Here is an 18,432-nt window from a genome sequence, read left to right on the forward strand (position 1 = left end):
AGAGAAGGTCAGAAGACACCATGCCAAACGCAACTTGCACATATCATAATATTAAGCAATAAGAAGTTCAGGTCTCCCTCCCCCCCAACAAATTTCTCTTGGATTAGTTATTAGGTCTTCAAAGGCAAACTGCTGCTTCCAAACTTTAAGGAACACATATATTATCATGGCCTAGCTCAGATTTCACCTATCTGGGGGAGAGGGAATTATCCTTGTGGATGGGATTATTACCATTAACACAGTAGTACATATCAGAGGGGATAGTTACTTCAGGTTTTTTTTTCTTCCCTGAAAACAAGAATATTTCCAAAAAAAAAAATGAAAGAAAGAAAGAAACGGAAGGGCTGAAGTGAACGGAAATAATCACACAAAATGGTTTCCTTCCTGAATTGCGAGGGTGGGGGTGCTTTTTAGGAAGTTTCAGCAAACCTAATCTCAACCAGCGAGGGAAAGGTAAACCCAATTTAGTGCTCAACAATAATGCCTAGGTTTGTTTAATGCTTGTTGTGAAAATAATTTCACTCTACATAAATTTCTTAATCTAATCGCCACCTGGGGAGAGAAAGAAGCTACAAACAAATGGTCGTACGTTTTGTGGCTCTATCTAACATAAATAAGCTAAAATTTATCCACCAGTTTTATGATGCATTTTCCTCTAAACATGGCTCCATCTCGGAACTACTGCAGCAAGACACTGAAAACATTTAATGAGAAACATAAAACACGTGCAGATAAGGTAAGTAAATATTTGTGCATTCTGAGTCACTAAGAGACACCTCAGTTATCATCCTTGCAATTTAGGTGTCTTGACACCGTTTTATTCCCAATTGTTTGTAGGCATTTTTCTGCTACCCCTAAACTAAGCAAGTTTCATCATCAGTAGACACGTCAAGCCTGCCCAAGGTGTTACAGTGGTGTCTCTGGGTTTAGTCTGATAAAAAACCTGTTCCACAGGAAAGTAAATCATGTTGCTTAACTGAAATGTGAGAGAGACTGGTCTGAACAGAACTCCAGGGAAACCCATTTGCTCTTCTATTATTTTTAAAACCACGAAAGCTTTTGACACTGATTCCTGATCTGATCCTCAAGAGGTGAATTTGGTTATAAAGGAATGACAGTTCCGTTATAGAACTCAAACTTGTCCGTGCACCCAGGGCGCAGCCAGCCAATGTCTGAGACACTGACTCTGAAGCAAAGACAGCCTTGTTATCAGAATGGCAGCCCAAGGAGAAGGCAGGGGATCATTCCTAAAGCTGCCTTGCCCAGTTGAGCCTAGGGAAAGTTTATATATGGTTGGGGAAGGAGGTGAATACACAGAAGAGGGTGAAAGGTTTCTTGAAAACTTGAGTGTGTGTGGGGGGTGCCTTGACACAACCTGGAGGTGCTCATTCTTTCAGACAATGAGGCACCTTTGGGACCTGGCAATCGGTTAAGCAGATAAGTTCAATACAAATGTTAGCATCATCGGATCCCCATCAGGTTACTACGATCAGTGGGTAAACAGGGACTAGGAGCAGAAAAGGCAAAGTTAATGGTTGATAAAAGGTGCATAAAACATAAGTAGGGAACAAAACAGAACGTGGAGCTAAGTTAAAAACGCAACTAACACAACTATAGTTCTGCTTATGCTTTCAGAGTAGGTCCAGGTAACAGGTGTCCAGCCTCAGCTGCTTTATAATACAGCTGACCAAGGTTTAGATATTATAACACTCTTAATAAGTTCTATAACCAGGCCATGCAAGACTTCTCACAGGACCAGAAAAGCTCCTCTCTCCCCTTCTTTCCTTTCTCACTCTTGCTTTCAATTACCGGTTTCTCAAGATCATTCAGGAAACTATGGAGGACCATCAGTGGACTATTGGAAAGCACAGAGCAACTGCCCAAGGACAGGAAAATGCACGAGCTCTTTTGAGAAGAAGCTGGGAAATAGCAGCAGATCATTGTCACTGAGTTGGCATTAGAGGATTTCTTTCTCACAGTGTAACGTATAGGGATTATTTAGTTGTTAAACACTACGTAGCTTGTCTTTAGGTCTCTGTGTTTCCTGCGGTGTTTTCTTCCTATCTTGGCAAAGTCCTACATCATTCCCATTTAATAGTTATGATGAGTTCTTGGCCAGAAGCACTTGCATAATACTGTCAGGTTATAGCTTATTTTCAGAGAAATAGATAAGCCATCCTCAGTAACATCAAACAAAATTAATTAATGGCACAGACGCCCATATTAATGTGAAGGACAGCTCGTCCTTTGTTATTCAGAAATTATTTGTAGTTTATAGTCTCTTTTAATGTATTAAGGATATGCCCTTTATATTCCCTCATAATTCTTTAACTGAGATAGAACTAGTTACATTTCTTCTGATATATATATATGAAAATAATGCTTTTCTGTGATTGTTTATGTCCTACACTTACATGCATCTTCGTAAAATGTCACATTTTTTAGTGCTGCCTAATTTTCCATGAAATTTCATTCGTTCATTTAATATATTTATTATCAGTTAACTTTTTTAAAAAAGATTTATTTATTTATTTGACAGAGATAGAGACAGCCAGCGAGAGAGGGAACACAAGCAGGGAGAGTGGGAGAGGAAGAAGCAGGCTCATAGCGGAAAAGCCTGATGTGGGGCTTGATCCCACAATGCCGGGATCATGCCCTGAGCCGAAGGCAGATGCTTAACCGCTGTGCCACCCAGGCGCCCCTCAGTTAACTTTTCTAGTCACTGAGGGTACTTGAGTGAACAAAGTAGACAAAAATCCCCACCCTTAAGAAGCTTACATTAGTTTCAAGTTGTTCCAACTTCAGGTGATTTTTTAAAAAAATAAAAATCCCCATTTATAAAACCAACCTAGTTGGCCTCTTCATCCATATGTACAAACCATAGCCAGCATTTATGAATAACATTTATAAAACATTTATTTTGTGCCTGACAGTGTGCTAACCACTTTACATTTAGCTCACTTAATCCTCACAATAGCTCCAAAAGGAGGTATTACTACTCTTCTTAGTTTACAGATAAAGAAAGGAGGCTCAGAGAGATTAGTTAAGGGGAAGTGCTAAAGTTAATAAAGGGAAACCTCACTAAAGTGGACTGGGGAGACTAGAAAAGGGAGTACCACTCAATGTCAATTACAGAAAGAATTGTCAATTACAAACTCCAAAGTTAGTGTCAATTACAGACCCAAGGAAAGAAACCTTAGTAGGAAAGAATCATCAATTACAGGTCCCAACAGACAAAAAGATGTACATTGCATCTTCTCTAAGAAATTTGTTACCTCTGCAACTCAGCCAATGAGAAACCCTCATTACCCAGAGATCTTGCTTTATTCCAACGGATTTTCCTTCAAAACAACCCCTCCCAATTTCCTCCTTCTTCTCCATACAAATAACATTCCCCTGCTGTGTTTGTTGGGTTTGCCAATGGTTTGTCTGTGACTTGCTTGTCTTGAATTTTAGAATTCCCTGCCATTCCCTGAGTAAGCCCACTTTTTTGCTGGTAAAATAAGTTTTATTTTTAAGGTTACCAGAAGATACAAAATTAGACTTCCCTTCGCTCATAACCGTTTCATGTTTCTGATGATACTTTACATACATTTGATGAGAAGAATGACTGCATGTACTTTTTTTTGGATTCCCATTCAGTTAGGCATCAATATCAACAGCTTGTATTGTCCTAAAACAATCTAGGGATTTTGTGGGGAAAGAAGATGTGAAAGGTAGTAGGGTTTGGTTTTGTTTTTCCAGTGAGTTTAGGCAGATGATCTTAGGGGTGCCTGCTTGGCTATTATTGGAGGTGGTTGCCTTATCAGGTGAGAGAGCAGAAGCGAGGCATCGATTCTCTCTGCTTTGGAGTCTCAACCTGAGTTGCTTCTGAGATTCACACTTATCAGCAGAATGGTGAGAGGCTTCCGCTCAAGAGCACCAGGAATGGGAGGACATTTGGGGGGAGGTACCAGGTGCCCTCAAGGTGATATTAAACCGGACGCCACCGTCGTGTGGGGTAAAACCGCACAAAGTCGTGGCTGGTTAAGGAATCACTGCCCTTCGCTATCGCCTCCCTGCACCCCCAGTGTAATCCACGAAGATCCCCCACAGGCTTCTTTCCCGGTCTCCATCCTCCCTTCCCGCCCGCCAGATGTGCGCATGCGCAGAGAGATTCCCAGCTGCCGCCGTCGGAGCCGGAGGGCATCGATCAACTCTGAGATCGACTGCTCGACTTGTCGGCGTTTGATTGAGGCGCGTGGTGGCATAACTTCCGGTAGCGGCTCCGTTTCCGGCTTTCGGTTCGTGCGGGAAGGGCTTAGGCCTCAGGTGAGTTGGAAAGTGTTCTCGTTCGCTGTTTCCGTTCTTCCGGTTGTCGGCTGCCGCTCTGCCAGACGCCCACTTGTGGGAGCCGGGAGTGGACGGGGCGCGGTGCTGGGGACGGCGCGGATTCGCTCCCGGGTTCGCGGAGGGGTTGGCGAGAGGGCGGGGGGAGTTGGAAACTGACGCGCTGGTCCCGCTAGGCCTCCGAATTTAGGGGATTTGTCTGTAGTGGGAAGGGTTGGGATCGGCGATCGCGTGGCCGCTTCCTGGGGCTTTGGTCGAACGTGCCTGTGGCTGGACAGGCGGGAAGCTCACTTTGGACTCAGGTGCCCTTGCTCTAATCCAGACCACCGTCAAACCTCGCATGAGATCTTCAAGGGCCTCTCCTGTGAGAGCTCTGCCTTCAGTCTGATCTCTCACTTTCTTCTCGCTCTATTCGCTACCCCAGCCCCTCCAAGTTTGAGGTAGGGGGGTCGCAAGTCTGAGAAGCGTTACCTTTCACCTGTTTCCGCACAAGTGCAGTCCCTGTCCGTAGGTACTTTCCTTGTCAGGCTTCCTATACTTTTCACACACAGTGGGCTTAAAATTGGTGAAATGAAGGAGTATGGGGGGGCACCCGAGGAGATAAAGCAGAGTCAGCAGTTGACAACTGAAAACGGTGTAAAAAATGAAATAACCATGTGATGTGAAAGAAAAGTGCAAAAGAGGAGACAAGGGTGCAATTCCCAAGCCTGCTGTTTATTAGCTAACGATAGGCAAGTCCTTTATCTGTACTAGCCATTAGTAACAGCTACTCAAAGTGCTCACTGCCCATCTGAGAACTGTGCTAGAACTTTATCTCGTCTAGTGTTCTGAGTTCTAGTAGGTAAACGCTGTTACACCAGCCCCATCTCACAGCTGTGGACCTGAGATTAGGGAACTTGCCTTCAGTCAAGCAGCTAGTAATAAGCGTAGAGAGGATTTGAATTCACAGGAGGCTGATACTAGAATCTGAGCTCTTAACCATCATGCAATACTGCTGTCTCTGAGCTCCTTAATTTCAAGTCCGTTAGAGTTAACCTTAGAGTGAGGACAGCTGGTGATGTGTATATAAATTAAGTAACTGGTAGGAAAGCATTTTTTATTTTTATTTATTTTTTTTAAAGATTTTATTTATTTATTCGACAGAGATAGAGACAGCCAGCGAGAGAGGGAACACAAGCAGGGGGAGTGGGAGAGGAAGAAGCAGGCCCACAGGGGAGGAACCTGATGTGGGGCTTGATCCCATAACGCCGGGATCACGCCCTGAGCCGAAGGCAGACGCTTAACCGCTGTGCCACCCAGGCGCCCCGGAAAGCATTTTTTAAGTGTATCATGAAGTATTGCTTGACAGACTTCCTTAATATGTTGTCTTAATGATTTTTACTGGGCACACATTTGCTAGTTTCTTTCTCATTTCTTTTAAAACCTAAAACATTTTAAAAATAATTTCATTAAGTGAGGTGTCTGGGTGGCTCAGTCGGTTAATCATCCAGCTCTTGATCTCAGGGTCATGAGTTCAAGCCCCATGTTGGGCTCCATGCTGGGTGTGGAGCCTACTTAAATAAGTAAAAATAATTTCATTAAAAAACAAAAGTTACTTTGTAACTTTGCAGGTGAAAAAACTATTGTTTGTTGCAAGTGAAAGATAAGTATAAAAATAAATACATTGGGTGAAATAATGTTATTGAAATCTGCCTAGATACTGGTGCTCCACCAAGGTTTCAGCCTGAGAACTGTTTTTTTTTTTTTTTGTTTAAAAAGGAGGGCTAGCCAAGTGCTGGAGAGGTTTTAAAGACTAACAAACTGGTATTTTCTGACATTTGGGATCGAGAGAAAATTGGGAAGTTAATAATCCCTGTGTTACATCCTTATACCATACAACAGTGTGAGTTAATGCTCCCTGTTTATAACAATATTTACTGTCTCCTTAGACAATTTGAACAGTTTAACTCCAAACATGGATATCAGACCGAATCATACAATTTACATCAACAATATGAATGACAAAATTAAAAAAGAAGGTAAGTGCTTTTAAAAAACATCTGTTCACAACCAAAGTGCATTTAATTACTGGCATCTTAAAAACTGTGCTGCTTTAAAACTTCCCACGTAGTTATCTTTGTCAGTACCTGAAATAATGGCTTGTTCCTTTTGTGTGAGGATTTTAAGGCTTTTTAAAAACAAAAATTGGTAGGGGCTGAAAATTTGGTGACTATGTCTTCACTCATAGATACAGTGGTTTGAAACAACTTTTAAATAGTATAATGTGATTTTATTAAAATATGTAACTTTGTATAAATAAGTAAATGTATGGTGGGGGGCATTCAGTGCAGTGTCATTTTATGAAGAGTTTTGTCATTGTTTCTTTCACAAATAAATTGTTTTCCCCTCTACTTTTGCTCAGAGTTGAAGAGATCCCTGTACGCCCTGTTTTCTCAGTTTGGCCACGTTGTAGATATTGTGGCTTTAAAGACCATGAAGATGAGGGGGCAAGCCTTTGTTATTTTTAAGGAACTGGGCTCATCCACAAATGCCTTGAGACAGTTACAAGGATTTCCATTTTATGGTAAACCAATGGTAAGGCAATCTTATTATTTTGCATTTAATCACTGTTAATGGTATGTTAAGTTTGTAGATACACATTTGAAACTATGGCTGTTCATTTCTGCTTTTAATTATGTGTTAGAGGAAGTTTGGGTTTGTTTTATTTACACATTTGTGTTTATAGAAGCACAGTAATAGTAGAGTTTATAATTCGCTAGTTTATGATAGATCAGATAGGCAGTAACAAAATATATCAAGGTGTACAGTGTTTAAAGAATAGTGGCAGTATTGGCAATATTCTCATCTCAAAAGAACTAGAAGTTTAACTCAGAAGAGTAAAAAGAAACCTTTGTAAACTTGTAAAGCAATACAAAACACAAAAATCATGGGTCAAAGAGGAAATGAATTTGAAGTTTCAGAAAATAGCATAGGGAAATACGTATCAGAAGCTATGCAGTCTAGAAGAAGCAGTGATTTAAGAAAAATTCATAGGTTTTATTGATGAACAAACAATGAGCAACAGTGAAATAGTTATGCATAGAAAGTTTTAACCTCGGGAATGACATCGTGAGATTCACATTTAGCTGCGGCGTGAAGACTGGATTGTGGGAGGGTCATGTGGGACTGGAGAACTCAGGAGGCCACTGGTGTAAGGCAGAGATGGTAGAGGATTGGATTAGGGTGGAGACAGAGTGTAAAGCAAGGGGTTCTGCATGTGTAAGTGAGTACAGAGTACCTTGGGTACGGATTCCTAGTGCTTTATCCCGAGACTGGAGTGGGAAGAGAAGAGACCTCGAGGAAAGACCCAAGGCCCAGAGTTTCCAGGCCCTGGATCCTCATTCTGATTCTGCCGTAATTAGCTGTGTGCCTGTGTTCATTTTCAGTACCTGTAAAATGTAAGCATATTGGCTATCCTTTGGGCCAATTCAGAGGTCAGCAAAAACTTTTAAAAGACTGGATAGTAAATATTTGAGGCTTTATGGGCCACAGACTGTTTCTGTCACATATTCTTGTGTCTGTGCATGTTTTTTAACAGTCCTTTAAAATTGGGGGGAGGAGGGGAGTCCTTAAACTATAGACCATGCAAAAACAGGCTGTGGGCTGGTTGGATTTGGCCTGTAGTCTGTAGTGCAGATACTGGTCTAATCCCTTTATTTTTGAAACGAAGACTCGGAAAAAAAAGAAGAGTCAGGCACAGAAAGGGTAGTTGCCAGTCTAGGTTATATTAATATACCCAGTGGCAGTACAAGGCCTCAAAAGCTAACCTGACACCCAGTGTTACGATTTTTTCCCCCCAAAACTAGGAGTTGGCACGCTGTCCTGAAGGGCCAGATAGAAGGTATTTTAGGCTTTGTGAGCCAGGTGATCTGTCCTGCAGCTGTTTAACTCTGCCTTTATGGCAGCAAAAGCAGCCATAGGTGGTGTGCAAATGAACGAATGTGGCTGTGTTCCGGCAAGACCTGATTTACAAAAACAGGCAGTGTTGGCTGTGGTCAGTGGTTCGAGGGCCTTTATATAGCACATTGTTTAATTCAGGAGTGGGCGTTTTTTCTCTGTTACTAGAGCAAGTTTTCTTCTCCTCTTCTATCCAGTTCCCCTTTTCCCATCACTTCCCATCTGATGGGCACCAGCTGTGTGGAAAGGCCCACCTCAGAAAACGGGGATTATGCCTACATACACTCTTTTTAATAAGTTGGAATTTCCTGAAACCAGTTTGTCTGTCTTAGTAAGTATGAAGAAATAGTATAATGGAGATCGCAGTTGGCAGGAGCGTTAAGACTGGGTTTTAGTTTAAATCTAAAATTACATTAACACAGAGGAACGAATTCTTCCCGTTGAAGATTTTGTTCTGTTGAGTTGAGATGACAAGTTTGCGTGCACTGCTTACTCAGATACAGGAGAGCTGGACATTGTTAGCACTGGCTTCACTTTGCCAACTAATTATTTTAAATCAATGGAAAAAATCCGGTAGACGGATAATGCGCTGAAAGTATTTTATGAGTTCCCTTCTCTGCCTTCAGGAAGGTAGCAGGTACTGCCAAATTCCCAGCATCCTGGAAGAGGAAGGACAGTGTTCTTGGAGCTGTCTTGCGTTGTGTTTATTCAGGTGGTTGTAGTTGCTCTTCTAATTCCCAACATACCAGATCAGAAATAAGCAAAATTTGCTACAACTTGGAACTCATAACAAAATTACCTGAATTCAAGGATATTTGGCTATTTAATGCCCAAAATACCTCAGTGAAGGACAACAATCTTCCTGAATGGCTTCTTTTATAAAACCTTTGGCATAAATGTAAACCTTGCCCCTTCTCTAAGCTGTTGGTGTACTTTTTTTTATCCCTTATGGGTATTCGGTCTCGACCAGTTTTTTTCAGCATTGGTACTTCTGACATTTTGACCAGAATAATTCTTGTCACGGTGGGCTATCATGTTCATTGCAGTGTTTAATAGCATTCCTGGGCTCTGTCTACCACATGCCAATAGCATGACAGCTCAGACTGTCTCCATTCAGTAGCACCAGTTGTCCTCTGTGCAGAAAATCACCTCTGCTTGAGAATCACTAGTATAGACCAGCCAGCTAAGAATGATGGCTGAGATCAGACGTCTTCAGAAGTGACTGTGTCATAAGGACAGGTCACCCAAAATCTGTTCAGGTCAGGGAGAGGGTTGAAGATGCAGGGGAGATGGCAAGGAGTCCTTGGGACTAAGAGTCTAAGCGTATTCCTTCTGGTTAGATGATGACGTGCAAAACCGGCAGTTGCTTACAGCAGTAAGTCCGCCTGGGGACCCGACGGTACAGCAGCCAGAGTAGCTGGAGAAAGCTTTGCTTACTGAGGTGAGGGTACGATGCCCCTCTCTCGTTTCCCCCAGCACGCTCATCTCTAGCTGAGGAAGAAGAGAGACTTGCTTTTGGTTTTAACAGATTTTCTGCTTTCAAAGTCATGCTGCTTTAGAAGGTCACTTGTTTCCTTTCAGACTGAGATGAAATTCTTATTTTATAAGGCAATTTTAGATCGTAATTTGTAGGACTCTCGTGTTTTGATATGGTCAGAGAGGTGGTTTCAACTCATTCAGCTCCAGAGAAGAAATGTTTCCTGGAAATGGAAACTGCAGTTTGCAAATAGATACACCCTAGAAAATAGTTTTAACTCCTGGGAAAAATTAGGGTGATGGGTGTTGAATCTAGCTGTGTGATAATGCTTTAGGCCAGGGCCATACTACTCAAAGTGTGGGCCCCACCATCTATTTTGTGCCTGTTAGAAGTGCGGAATCTCAGGCCTCACTCAGACCTACTGCATCAGAATCTGCCGTCTTCTGTGTAGTTAGAATGCACGTTCAAGTTTACGAAATGCTCTTCTAGACTAGGGTTTTTAAACGCCCGCCTGTTGTCTCGCTGGCATACTGTTCCTGCTGGCCTCTGTGTAGGAGGAGTCAGCAAATGGCCTGGTTGCACTAGCTGAGATGCCGTCCTTTGTTTCTTTTCAAAGCATTTTAAAGTTTAAGTTGTTGCCATTGTTAGTCATTTCATTTAAAAATCCTAGATCATATTCAAAAGGAAATCATTCTCAATCTTTAGTACTTTACGTGTGGAAATAACAAATTCCATATGATACATTCCACAGCTTATCGACACATCTTGACCCTTTTACTGAGAGTCCTTACCAAGGAGTAGACAGCTTTCCAGCGCATTTTTCTCTGTTTCGTGAAATTGAGAGAAGCAGTAGTGCAGATGTTTCAAAGTTCTGTGGTTCCCATATGGAAATCTGTGTGTTTTCTTCTAATAAGCATTGTTGAGTCTAACTTTGTCTAAGTTGTGAATCATAGACTACACTTTATTTTCATTTGGTGCCCAGTGTATTCGACAGATTTCCTTAGGGATGTGTTTAAAACCAGCTTGTAGTATACTTGTGTAATGAAATTTGAAATATTAATGAAGAGTGTAAACAGCCTTTAGCATAATGAATAGTAACCTGTTTCCAAATAATTAAAACAGCGAATCCAGTATGCAAAAACAGATTCTGATATAATATCTAAAATGCGTGGCACTTTTGCTGACAAAGAAAAGAAGAAGGAAAAGAAAAAAGCGAAAACTGTGGAACAAACTGCGACCACTGCAAACAAAAAGCCCGGTCAGGTGAGATAGACAAAGTTCCTAGGTTTGTTGGTGTTAACTTGACAGAGCTGTCCGTTTTCCACTTAAGGGGTGATCTTTGGGGTGGGTGTGTCTGTCCGTGCCTGTGTGTGTTTAAAAGGTACACTTTCAAGAAACTGGAATTAGTTGAGTTGTAGAATTCCAGTGTTTATGTTTAAGTCCCCAATTGAATTTACACATGCAGATTTATATTAAGCAGTTTTATATGAATTTGTATGACATTTAGTTACATCATTCTTCAAAATATGTTAATATTTGCTGGCTTCTTTCTCAAGTTGTACTACCTGTCAGTAATGCTGTAGATAGGGGCGCCTGGGTGGTGCAGTCGTTAAGCGTCTGCCTTCGGCTCAGGGCGTGATCCCGGCGTTATGGGATCGAGCCCCACATCGGGCTCCTCCTGGGAGCCTGCTTCTTCCTCTCCCACTCCCCCTGCTTGTGTTCCCTCTCTTGCTGGCTGTCTGTCTCTGTCAAATAACTAAAATATTTTAAAAAAATAATCCTGTAGATATTATCTTTAATCTTGAGTGCTCCACACAAAGCTGCTTTCTTTGAACAGTTGAGGAATTAAAAAATCTAATTTAAAATACCAGATAAAGGTAAAATTATCATCCAAAAAGTAGTTACTTTTGGATTGAAAATTATTAGAAATCAGTTTCATGAAGTATAATGCTGGACTCTTGTCTAATTATTTAAAAAAAAAAAAAGGAAAGACTGGTTCCTGGTTTTTCTGTATGTATTTCTCCATAATTTTATGTTTACATATTACAGATATGTAGTTTTTATTAATTTCTCCATAATTTTAAAGGTTAGAGGCTAAATTTTATGATACAGTCTTTAAAATTTAGGACTAGATCTTTCAAAATTAACTGCCAAGTTAAAGTTTGACTCAGTTAACGACGTAAATTCTTAATGTAAAATTAAATGGAATAAGAAATCTTTTTAAATTAGTGTGTTTTTTTAAGGTTTTAATTTTAATTCCAGTAGAGTTAGCGTAAGTGTTGTTAGTTCCAGCATACAGTATAGTGATTCAGCAAATACATCAGTCCATGCTCGTCATAATAAGTGCCCTCCTTAAATCCCTGTCACCTGTTTGTTTCATCCCTCTACCCATCTCCCCTCCAGTAACCATCAGTTTATTCTCTGTAGTTAAGAATGTTTCTTGTTGTGTCTCTCTCTCTTTTTTCTCTTTTTTTCCTTTGTCTGTTGGTTTTTGTTTCTGAAATTCCACATAGGAGTGAAATCATATGATAATTGTCTTTCTCTGACTTATTTCACTTAGCATTATACCCTCTAGTTCCATCCGTGTTGTTGCAAAAGACAGTATTTTATTCTTTCTCATGGCTGAATAATATTCCGTTGTAGCTACGCCACATCTTCTTTATCCATTTATCTGTTGATGGACATTTGGGTGGCTGTTGTAAATAATGCTGATATAAACATAGGGGTGCATGTATCCCTTTGAATTAGTGTTTTCATATTCTTTGGGTAAATGTCCAGTAGTGCAATTACTGGATCAAGGGGCAGTTCTATTTTTAATTTTTTGAGGAACCTCCAAACTGCTTTCCAGAGTGGCTGCACCAGTTTGCATTCCCACCAGCGGTGCAAGAGGGTTTCCCTTTCTCCACATCCTCACCAACACTTGTGGTTTCTTGTGTTTCTGATTTTAGCTATTCTGACAGGTGTGAGGTGACATGTCATTGTAGTTTTGATTTGCATTTCCCTCATGATAAGTGATGTTGAGCATCTTTTCCTGTGTCTGTTGGCCATCTGCATGTCTTTGGAGAACTGTCTGTTCATGTCTTCTGCCCATTTTTTAGTTGGATTATTTGTTTTTTGGGTGCTTGATCAGTTTGTAATATACTTTGGATACTTACCTTTTATCAGATATGTCATTTGCAAATATCTTCTCCCATTTAGTAGGTGGCCTTTTAAAAATTGATGCAGTAATTAAAATTATAATCACCTGTTGCTCTTTTAGAGCAATCAGAAGTTTTAACTGTTTTCTATTTCTTTTGTTTAGGGAACACCAAATGCAGCAAATACCCAAGGAAATTCAACTCCAAATCCTCAGGTAATCTTTGTTACCATGTGGTGCTTGCTTTTTAAAGTAAATTATAAACCAACAAAAACTGAAAATAATTCCTTTTATAAGACATTAAATTGAGGGCGCCTGGGTGGCGCAGTTGTTAAGCGTCTGCCTTTGGCTCAGGGCGTGGTCCCGGCGTTCTGGGATCGAGCCCCACATCAGGCTCCTCTGCTAGGAGGCTGCTTCTTCCTCTCCCACTCCCCCTGCTTGTGTTCCCTCTCTCGCTGGCTGTCTCTATCTCTGTCAAATAAATAAATAAAAATCTTTAAAAAAAAAAAAAAAGAAAAGACATTAAATTGTATAACAGTTTACTATAGAAACTCACTTCTCAAAAAATTTTAATTTTTTTAAGGGGGAGAAAATGAAACCTGACTTTATTTCTTGCTTTCCATAATGTTTTAATGGTGGAATCAAAATGACAGATCTTAAACTCTGCAAAGGCACAGAGCAAACATTTTTATTTTCTCTACAGTGTGTACAAAGCCCAGGGCTTTACAGACACACAGGGGAAATTGGCCAGGTGAATGGGCTCTATTTCCATACCAGTAGCTTGAAACACTGAACCAGCTTTTCTAATAGAGCAAGTTTATTTTATGGTTACCCTTGCTCTGGCTTCTGAGAACAAATATATGTCTGTCTATATATAGGTTTTAGAAACCTCTTAGCAAATTTCCCTGCTGGAGGCCTCAAAGAGAAAGCCTCAGTTAGGTACTACTGGTTTCCCCTTGGTTCCTTGGATGCTAGAGTCTGACAAGATCCTTAAGTCCAGAGAATTCCTTGCATCTCAGAGCTTTCCTTGCGCCTCAGAGCTTTCCTTCTCTGATTTGAAGTTATGTGCATTTTCCTATGTTATCTACCTCCCTCCTTTGGAGTCTTTCAGCAATTACAGTACATTTTACAAATGCCAGCACTTAATTCTCTAAGTCTTAAGTTGTTCTTTACGTGTCTTTTCTCTTCATGAAGGTAGCCTGAAGACAGAGAGGATCTTAGGTACAGGAGGACCCTTTCCCTATAGTTCCCCAAAACCCCAGCTTAGGGTATCAGATAATTAGTTTAACATCTAATAATATTTGTTTCTACTTACTTGGATGTAACTAGATGCTCTGTATATCTCATTTACTTGAAGAAAACATTAAAAGTCACCAAGTAGTGGCTCTAAGTGGTAGTTCCAGATTTTCTAAAATGCTGGGAGATTGTAAACAGTAACTCAGAGGATTGAACCTCTGAGTGTTATTATTTGGGTAACCAGCTGAAGATGGGTGACATTGCTGTCTTCTCTAGTTTTGTTAGGATCTTTCAGTTACCTCATCCAGATGACAGAATCCTTCCAGTACAACTGATTACAGATGCTTAAAACTCAAATGCTGTTTTAAATACTATTAAATGCTTTAAACTTAATAAGACTTGTAATCATCCAAATTTGTATTAAGTGACTTGAACGTCTGCTTAGTTGCTGTTAAGTTTATGTTTTTTTCTCTGGTGTCGTCGTTCAGCTTTAGTGTTCAATGTAGTGCTACAGTTTCATAATCCTTAATAAACTGGAACGTAGCTCTCTGAAGTTTAGATTTTAATGTAAGAGCTAAATGGTGTACTATATTTTTTATACTTAAAGCTAACTTTGCCTTTTTTCTTTGTAATAGGTCCCTGATTACCCTCCAAACTATATTTTATTCCTCAATAATTTACCAGAAGAGACTAATGAGATGATGTTATCCATGCTGTTTAATCAGTAAGTTTTTTCATGAACCAGTCAGTGTTCTGAAAGCCTCCCCACAGGACGAATAGCTCTTCTATGGGTTGAATCCTTTTGTGTATCACAACAGTAATTCCTAGAGCTTCCTTGATTTGGTCTGGGATTAATGATGTGAATTGAGGCTAATCTGCAGATTTAGCAAATAAAAAGCTGAATTACCTCTGATGTTTGAATTATTCTAATTGATGAGTAAAACAGGAAACAAAGCTTTGATAAAGTGGCAAAATTGAACTAGCTTACCTTACATGTACACTTCCTGGTATTATTAATTATATTTTAGGCTCCTTCAGCCTACTCAGGATTCTTGGTGTAGGATATGATACTTTTCCTGGACCAGTATTGGAAGTTGCTGATTTAAACACAGAATAAGCATTTATGTCTTTGATATCCCTTTATATATTTACATATATAAATTGTTTGTCCTCTTGCAGGTTTCCTGGCTTCAAGGAAGTACGTTTGGTACCCGGGAGGCATGACATTGCTTTTGTTGAATTTGAAAATGACGGACAGGCTGGAGCTGCCAGGGATGCTTTACAGGGATTTAAAATCACACCGTCCCATGCCATGAAGATCACCTATGCCAAGAAATAACATATGGGATAGTTGTCTTCAAAGGACTTGGTGTTATTTATAGTGTTTGTTTTGATAACATGTGGTCAGGCCATTTTTTAATAGTTGGGGTGAGGGGGAACGAAAGTGAAATTTTCATGAATGATTTAAAAAAATACTGTTTAGCCTTAGTGAACTATGAAATACGAAGGCCTCGATTTTGTATAATAAACTTTTATTTGTATTCTTTTCCTAATACTTCATTTATTCCATTGTCCTGTCACCAAATGTTTAAGCTAGTCTAGAGCACCTCTTAAGGTATATACAACTGTAATAGGATGCTTTCCTAGGAATAATTTGGAGAGAAACATTGAATCTTTTTTTTTTTTTTTTAAAGATTTTATTTATTTATTCGACAGAGACAGAGACAGCCAGCGAGAGAGGGGAACACAAGCAGAGGGAGTGGGAGAGGAAGAAGCAGGCTCATAGTGGAAGAGCCTGATGTGGGGCTCGATCCCATAACGCCAGGATCACGCCCTGAGCCGAAGGCAGACGCTTAACCGCTGTGCCACCCAGGCGCCCCTTTTTTTTTTTTTTAAAGATATTTATTTATTTGAGAGAGAACATGAGCAGAGCAAGGGGAGGGGCAGAGACAGAGGGAGAGAGAATCCTCATGGAGCCCGAGGCAGGGCTCGATCCCAGGACCCTGAGGTTGTGACCTGAGCCTAAGTCAGAGTCCCCCATTGAATCATTTTAACAAAAGAAGAATTAGATCAAGCCCTCGATTATTAGATGTTTTTGTAGTTATTTTTTATTCGTATGGACTGCCCTCCTGGAGTTCTTTGAGTGTGTGTGTGTGTTGTATTAATGGTAAAAATAATTGCCCGAAGTGTTAGAAGAAAATGAGACCTGGACAGGATCTAAATTTGAACTTTGTATTCTTTAAATAAATGAGCATCATTTCTTGCTGGTAGTAGGCATTTAGCAAAGCTTTTCATTCAGCATTTAATTGGATAGAGGCCATTTAGGAATAACTTATGTTTTCTGGAAAACAAGGAAAGGGAGTGCTGTCTTCGAACTTCCCATGTCATGCTCTTATCCTCTTGATGCAGAATTCTTCCTAAGGAATGCCTGCTTGTCTAATACTCTAACCTCTTCTTTAGGAAGGTTTCCCTCCAAGGGAAAGAATTTACAATCAAGAAAAAATTTTAAGATAAATAGGCTGACTTGTAAATAATTGCCAATTCTAATCTTTATACCTTTTTGTAATTCTCAAACACCAATGTTTAATTCTTAAAGACCAAAGCTCATTTTCTTTAGCTTTTGATTTATACCTAAGGCTGCGATTCAGTCCCCTGCTAGTAAAACCATGGGCATCTGTAGAAGTGGACAATTTTTTGCATCTATAGTACACATTAAAGTGACACTGGATCATTTTCTCATGTTGTTTCTCTGAATATTTCCTTCAACAAAAGGTTGACTCTTTACTGTATATTTAATGGGAAGACTACTTTTAGACTTATGTAGATTTTTGTCGGGTCACTCTTATGTATACATAAGGAGGAAAAAGCAAAATAGTTTTTATTCCTAAAGGTGCCACATTTAGAATCTCTTTTTTTTTTTAAGATTTTATTTATTGGAGAGAGAACAAGCACAAGGGGGGGGGCAGAGGGAGAAGGAGAAGCAGACCCTTCGCTGAGCAGGGAGCCTGACAGAGCTGGATCCCAGGACCCTCAGATCATGACCTGAGCCAAAGGCAGATGCTTAACTGAGCCTCCCAGGTGCCACTATGGTCTGACTTGAATAACTTAATTGTGAAGTTTATGTACTCTTGTAAAATGGACTAAGAATGAATTATTAGAAAAAGGACCATAAGATGTTAGAGCAATGCCAGTTGCTATTAAATTTTCTAACTCTACTCTCAGTGACTGTCCTCACCTTGTCTGAGAAAAGGTTTCACAGACACTCCTGCTTTGAGTGTCTGTATGAGAGGAAGTAGAAAGGTCTATGTAGCTGGAGTGAGAGGAGGGAGAGAGGAGAGAGTAAGATGGGACTATGTGGGCCTTTTAAAGGTTTTGCTTAAACTGTGAAATGGGGAACTCAGATTTTTTTTCAGTTATTTACATGCAATAAAATTCACCCATTTTTAGTGAGTTTTGGTGAGTGACCCAAGTTAATGGACTTTGACAATTATATACAGTTGTGTAATAGCCATGATCAAGGTACAGAGCATTCCATCACCCCTCAAAAACAAAGGCTCCCTTTGCCCCTTTGCAGTTAATCTGTTCCCCAGCCCTGACCCTAGGCAACCAGTGATCTGCTTTCTAACACTGTAGTTTTTCCCTGTGTAGAATAGTTTTGGGGGCGCCTGACTGGCTCAGTCGGTGGAGCAGGCAACTCTTGGTCGTAGGGTTGTGGGTTCGAGATCCATGTTGGATTTAGAGATTACTTTAAAATTAAAAAAAAAATGATTAGAATGCTTTTGAAGTTCATCTCTATTGCATGCATTAGCAGTTCTACCAGTGGATGGGCATTTGGGCTCTTTTTAAGTTGGGGCTGTTAGAAATAAAGAGCTTATGAGCATCTGATTACTTTTGAAAATTTATTTTGATATAATTTCTAATTTACATAAAAAATGCAGAAATAGGGGCACCTGGGTGGCTCATTTGGTAAGCGTCTGCCTTCAGCTCAGGTCATGATCCTAGGGTTCTGGGGTCGAGCCCTGCATTGGGCTCCTTGCTCAGCGGGGAGCCAGCTGCTCCCCCTACTTGTGTGTGCGCTCTCTCTCTGTCAAATAAGTAAATAAAATCTTTTAAAAAAATGCAGAAATAGTACACAGCTCCCATAAACGTTTCTGAACCATTCAGGAGTCGTGCTGCCTTGAACCTTTATTACCCCGTAATACCTCTGTGTGTATTTCCTAAATACTAGACCAGCCTGCTGCATAACTGCCATATGACCAGCAGAATCCGGAAGTGACGTTCATGCAGTAGCCAACCTGATTCACATTTTGCTCATGTC

At 40.3% G+C, this 18,432-nt stretch overlaps 1 protein-coding gene across 2 annotated transcripts; it reads left to right on the forward strand.

The window, feature by feature from the left end:
* Positions 1-4,178: 4,178 nt before the first annotated feature.
* On the forward strand, positions 4,179-15,669 carry SNRPB2 (small nuclear ribonucleoprotein polypeptide B2). Of its 2 annotated transcripts, none has more exons than XM_002929018.4 (7): positions 4,179-4,311; positions 6,258-6,347; positions 6,731-6,903; positions 10,865-11,005; positions 13,044-13,094; positions 14,750-14,838; positions 15,294-15,669. In XM_002929018.4, exons 2-7 carry the CDS (start codon positions 6,284-6,286, stop codon positions 15,451-15,453), a joined length of 678 nt encoding a protein of 225 aa, XP_002929064.1. In that variant the 5' UTR covers positions 4,179-4,311; positions 6,258-6,283; the 3' UTR covers positions 15,454-15,669. The 2 variants fall into 2 exon arrangements, with proteins under 2 accessions (XP_002929064.1, XP_019665264.1); XM_019809705.2 differs by lacking the exon at positions 4,179-4,311 and adding an exon at positions 4,329-4,443.
* The last annotated feature ends 2,763 nt before the right edge of the window (positions 15,670-18,432 follow it).

The sequence above is a fragment of the Ailuropoda melanoleuca genome, chromosome 13 (genome assembly GCF_002007445.2).
Source record: "Ailuropoda melanoleuca isolate Jingjing chromosome 13, ASM200744v2, whole genome shotgun sequence".
NCBI lineage: Eukaryota > Metazoa > Chordata > Mammalia > Carnivora > Ursidae > Ailuropoda > Ailuropoda melanoleuca.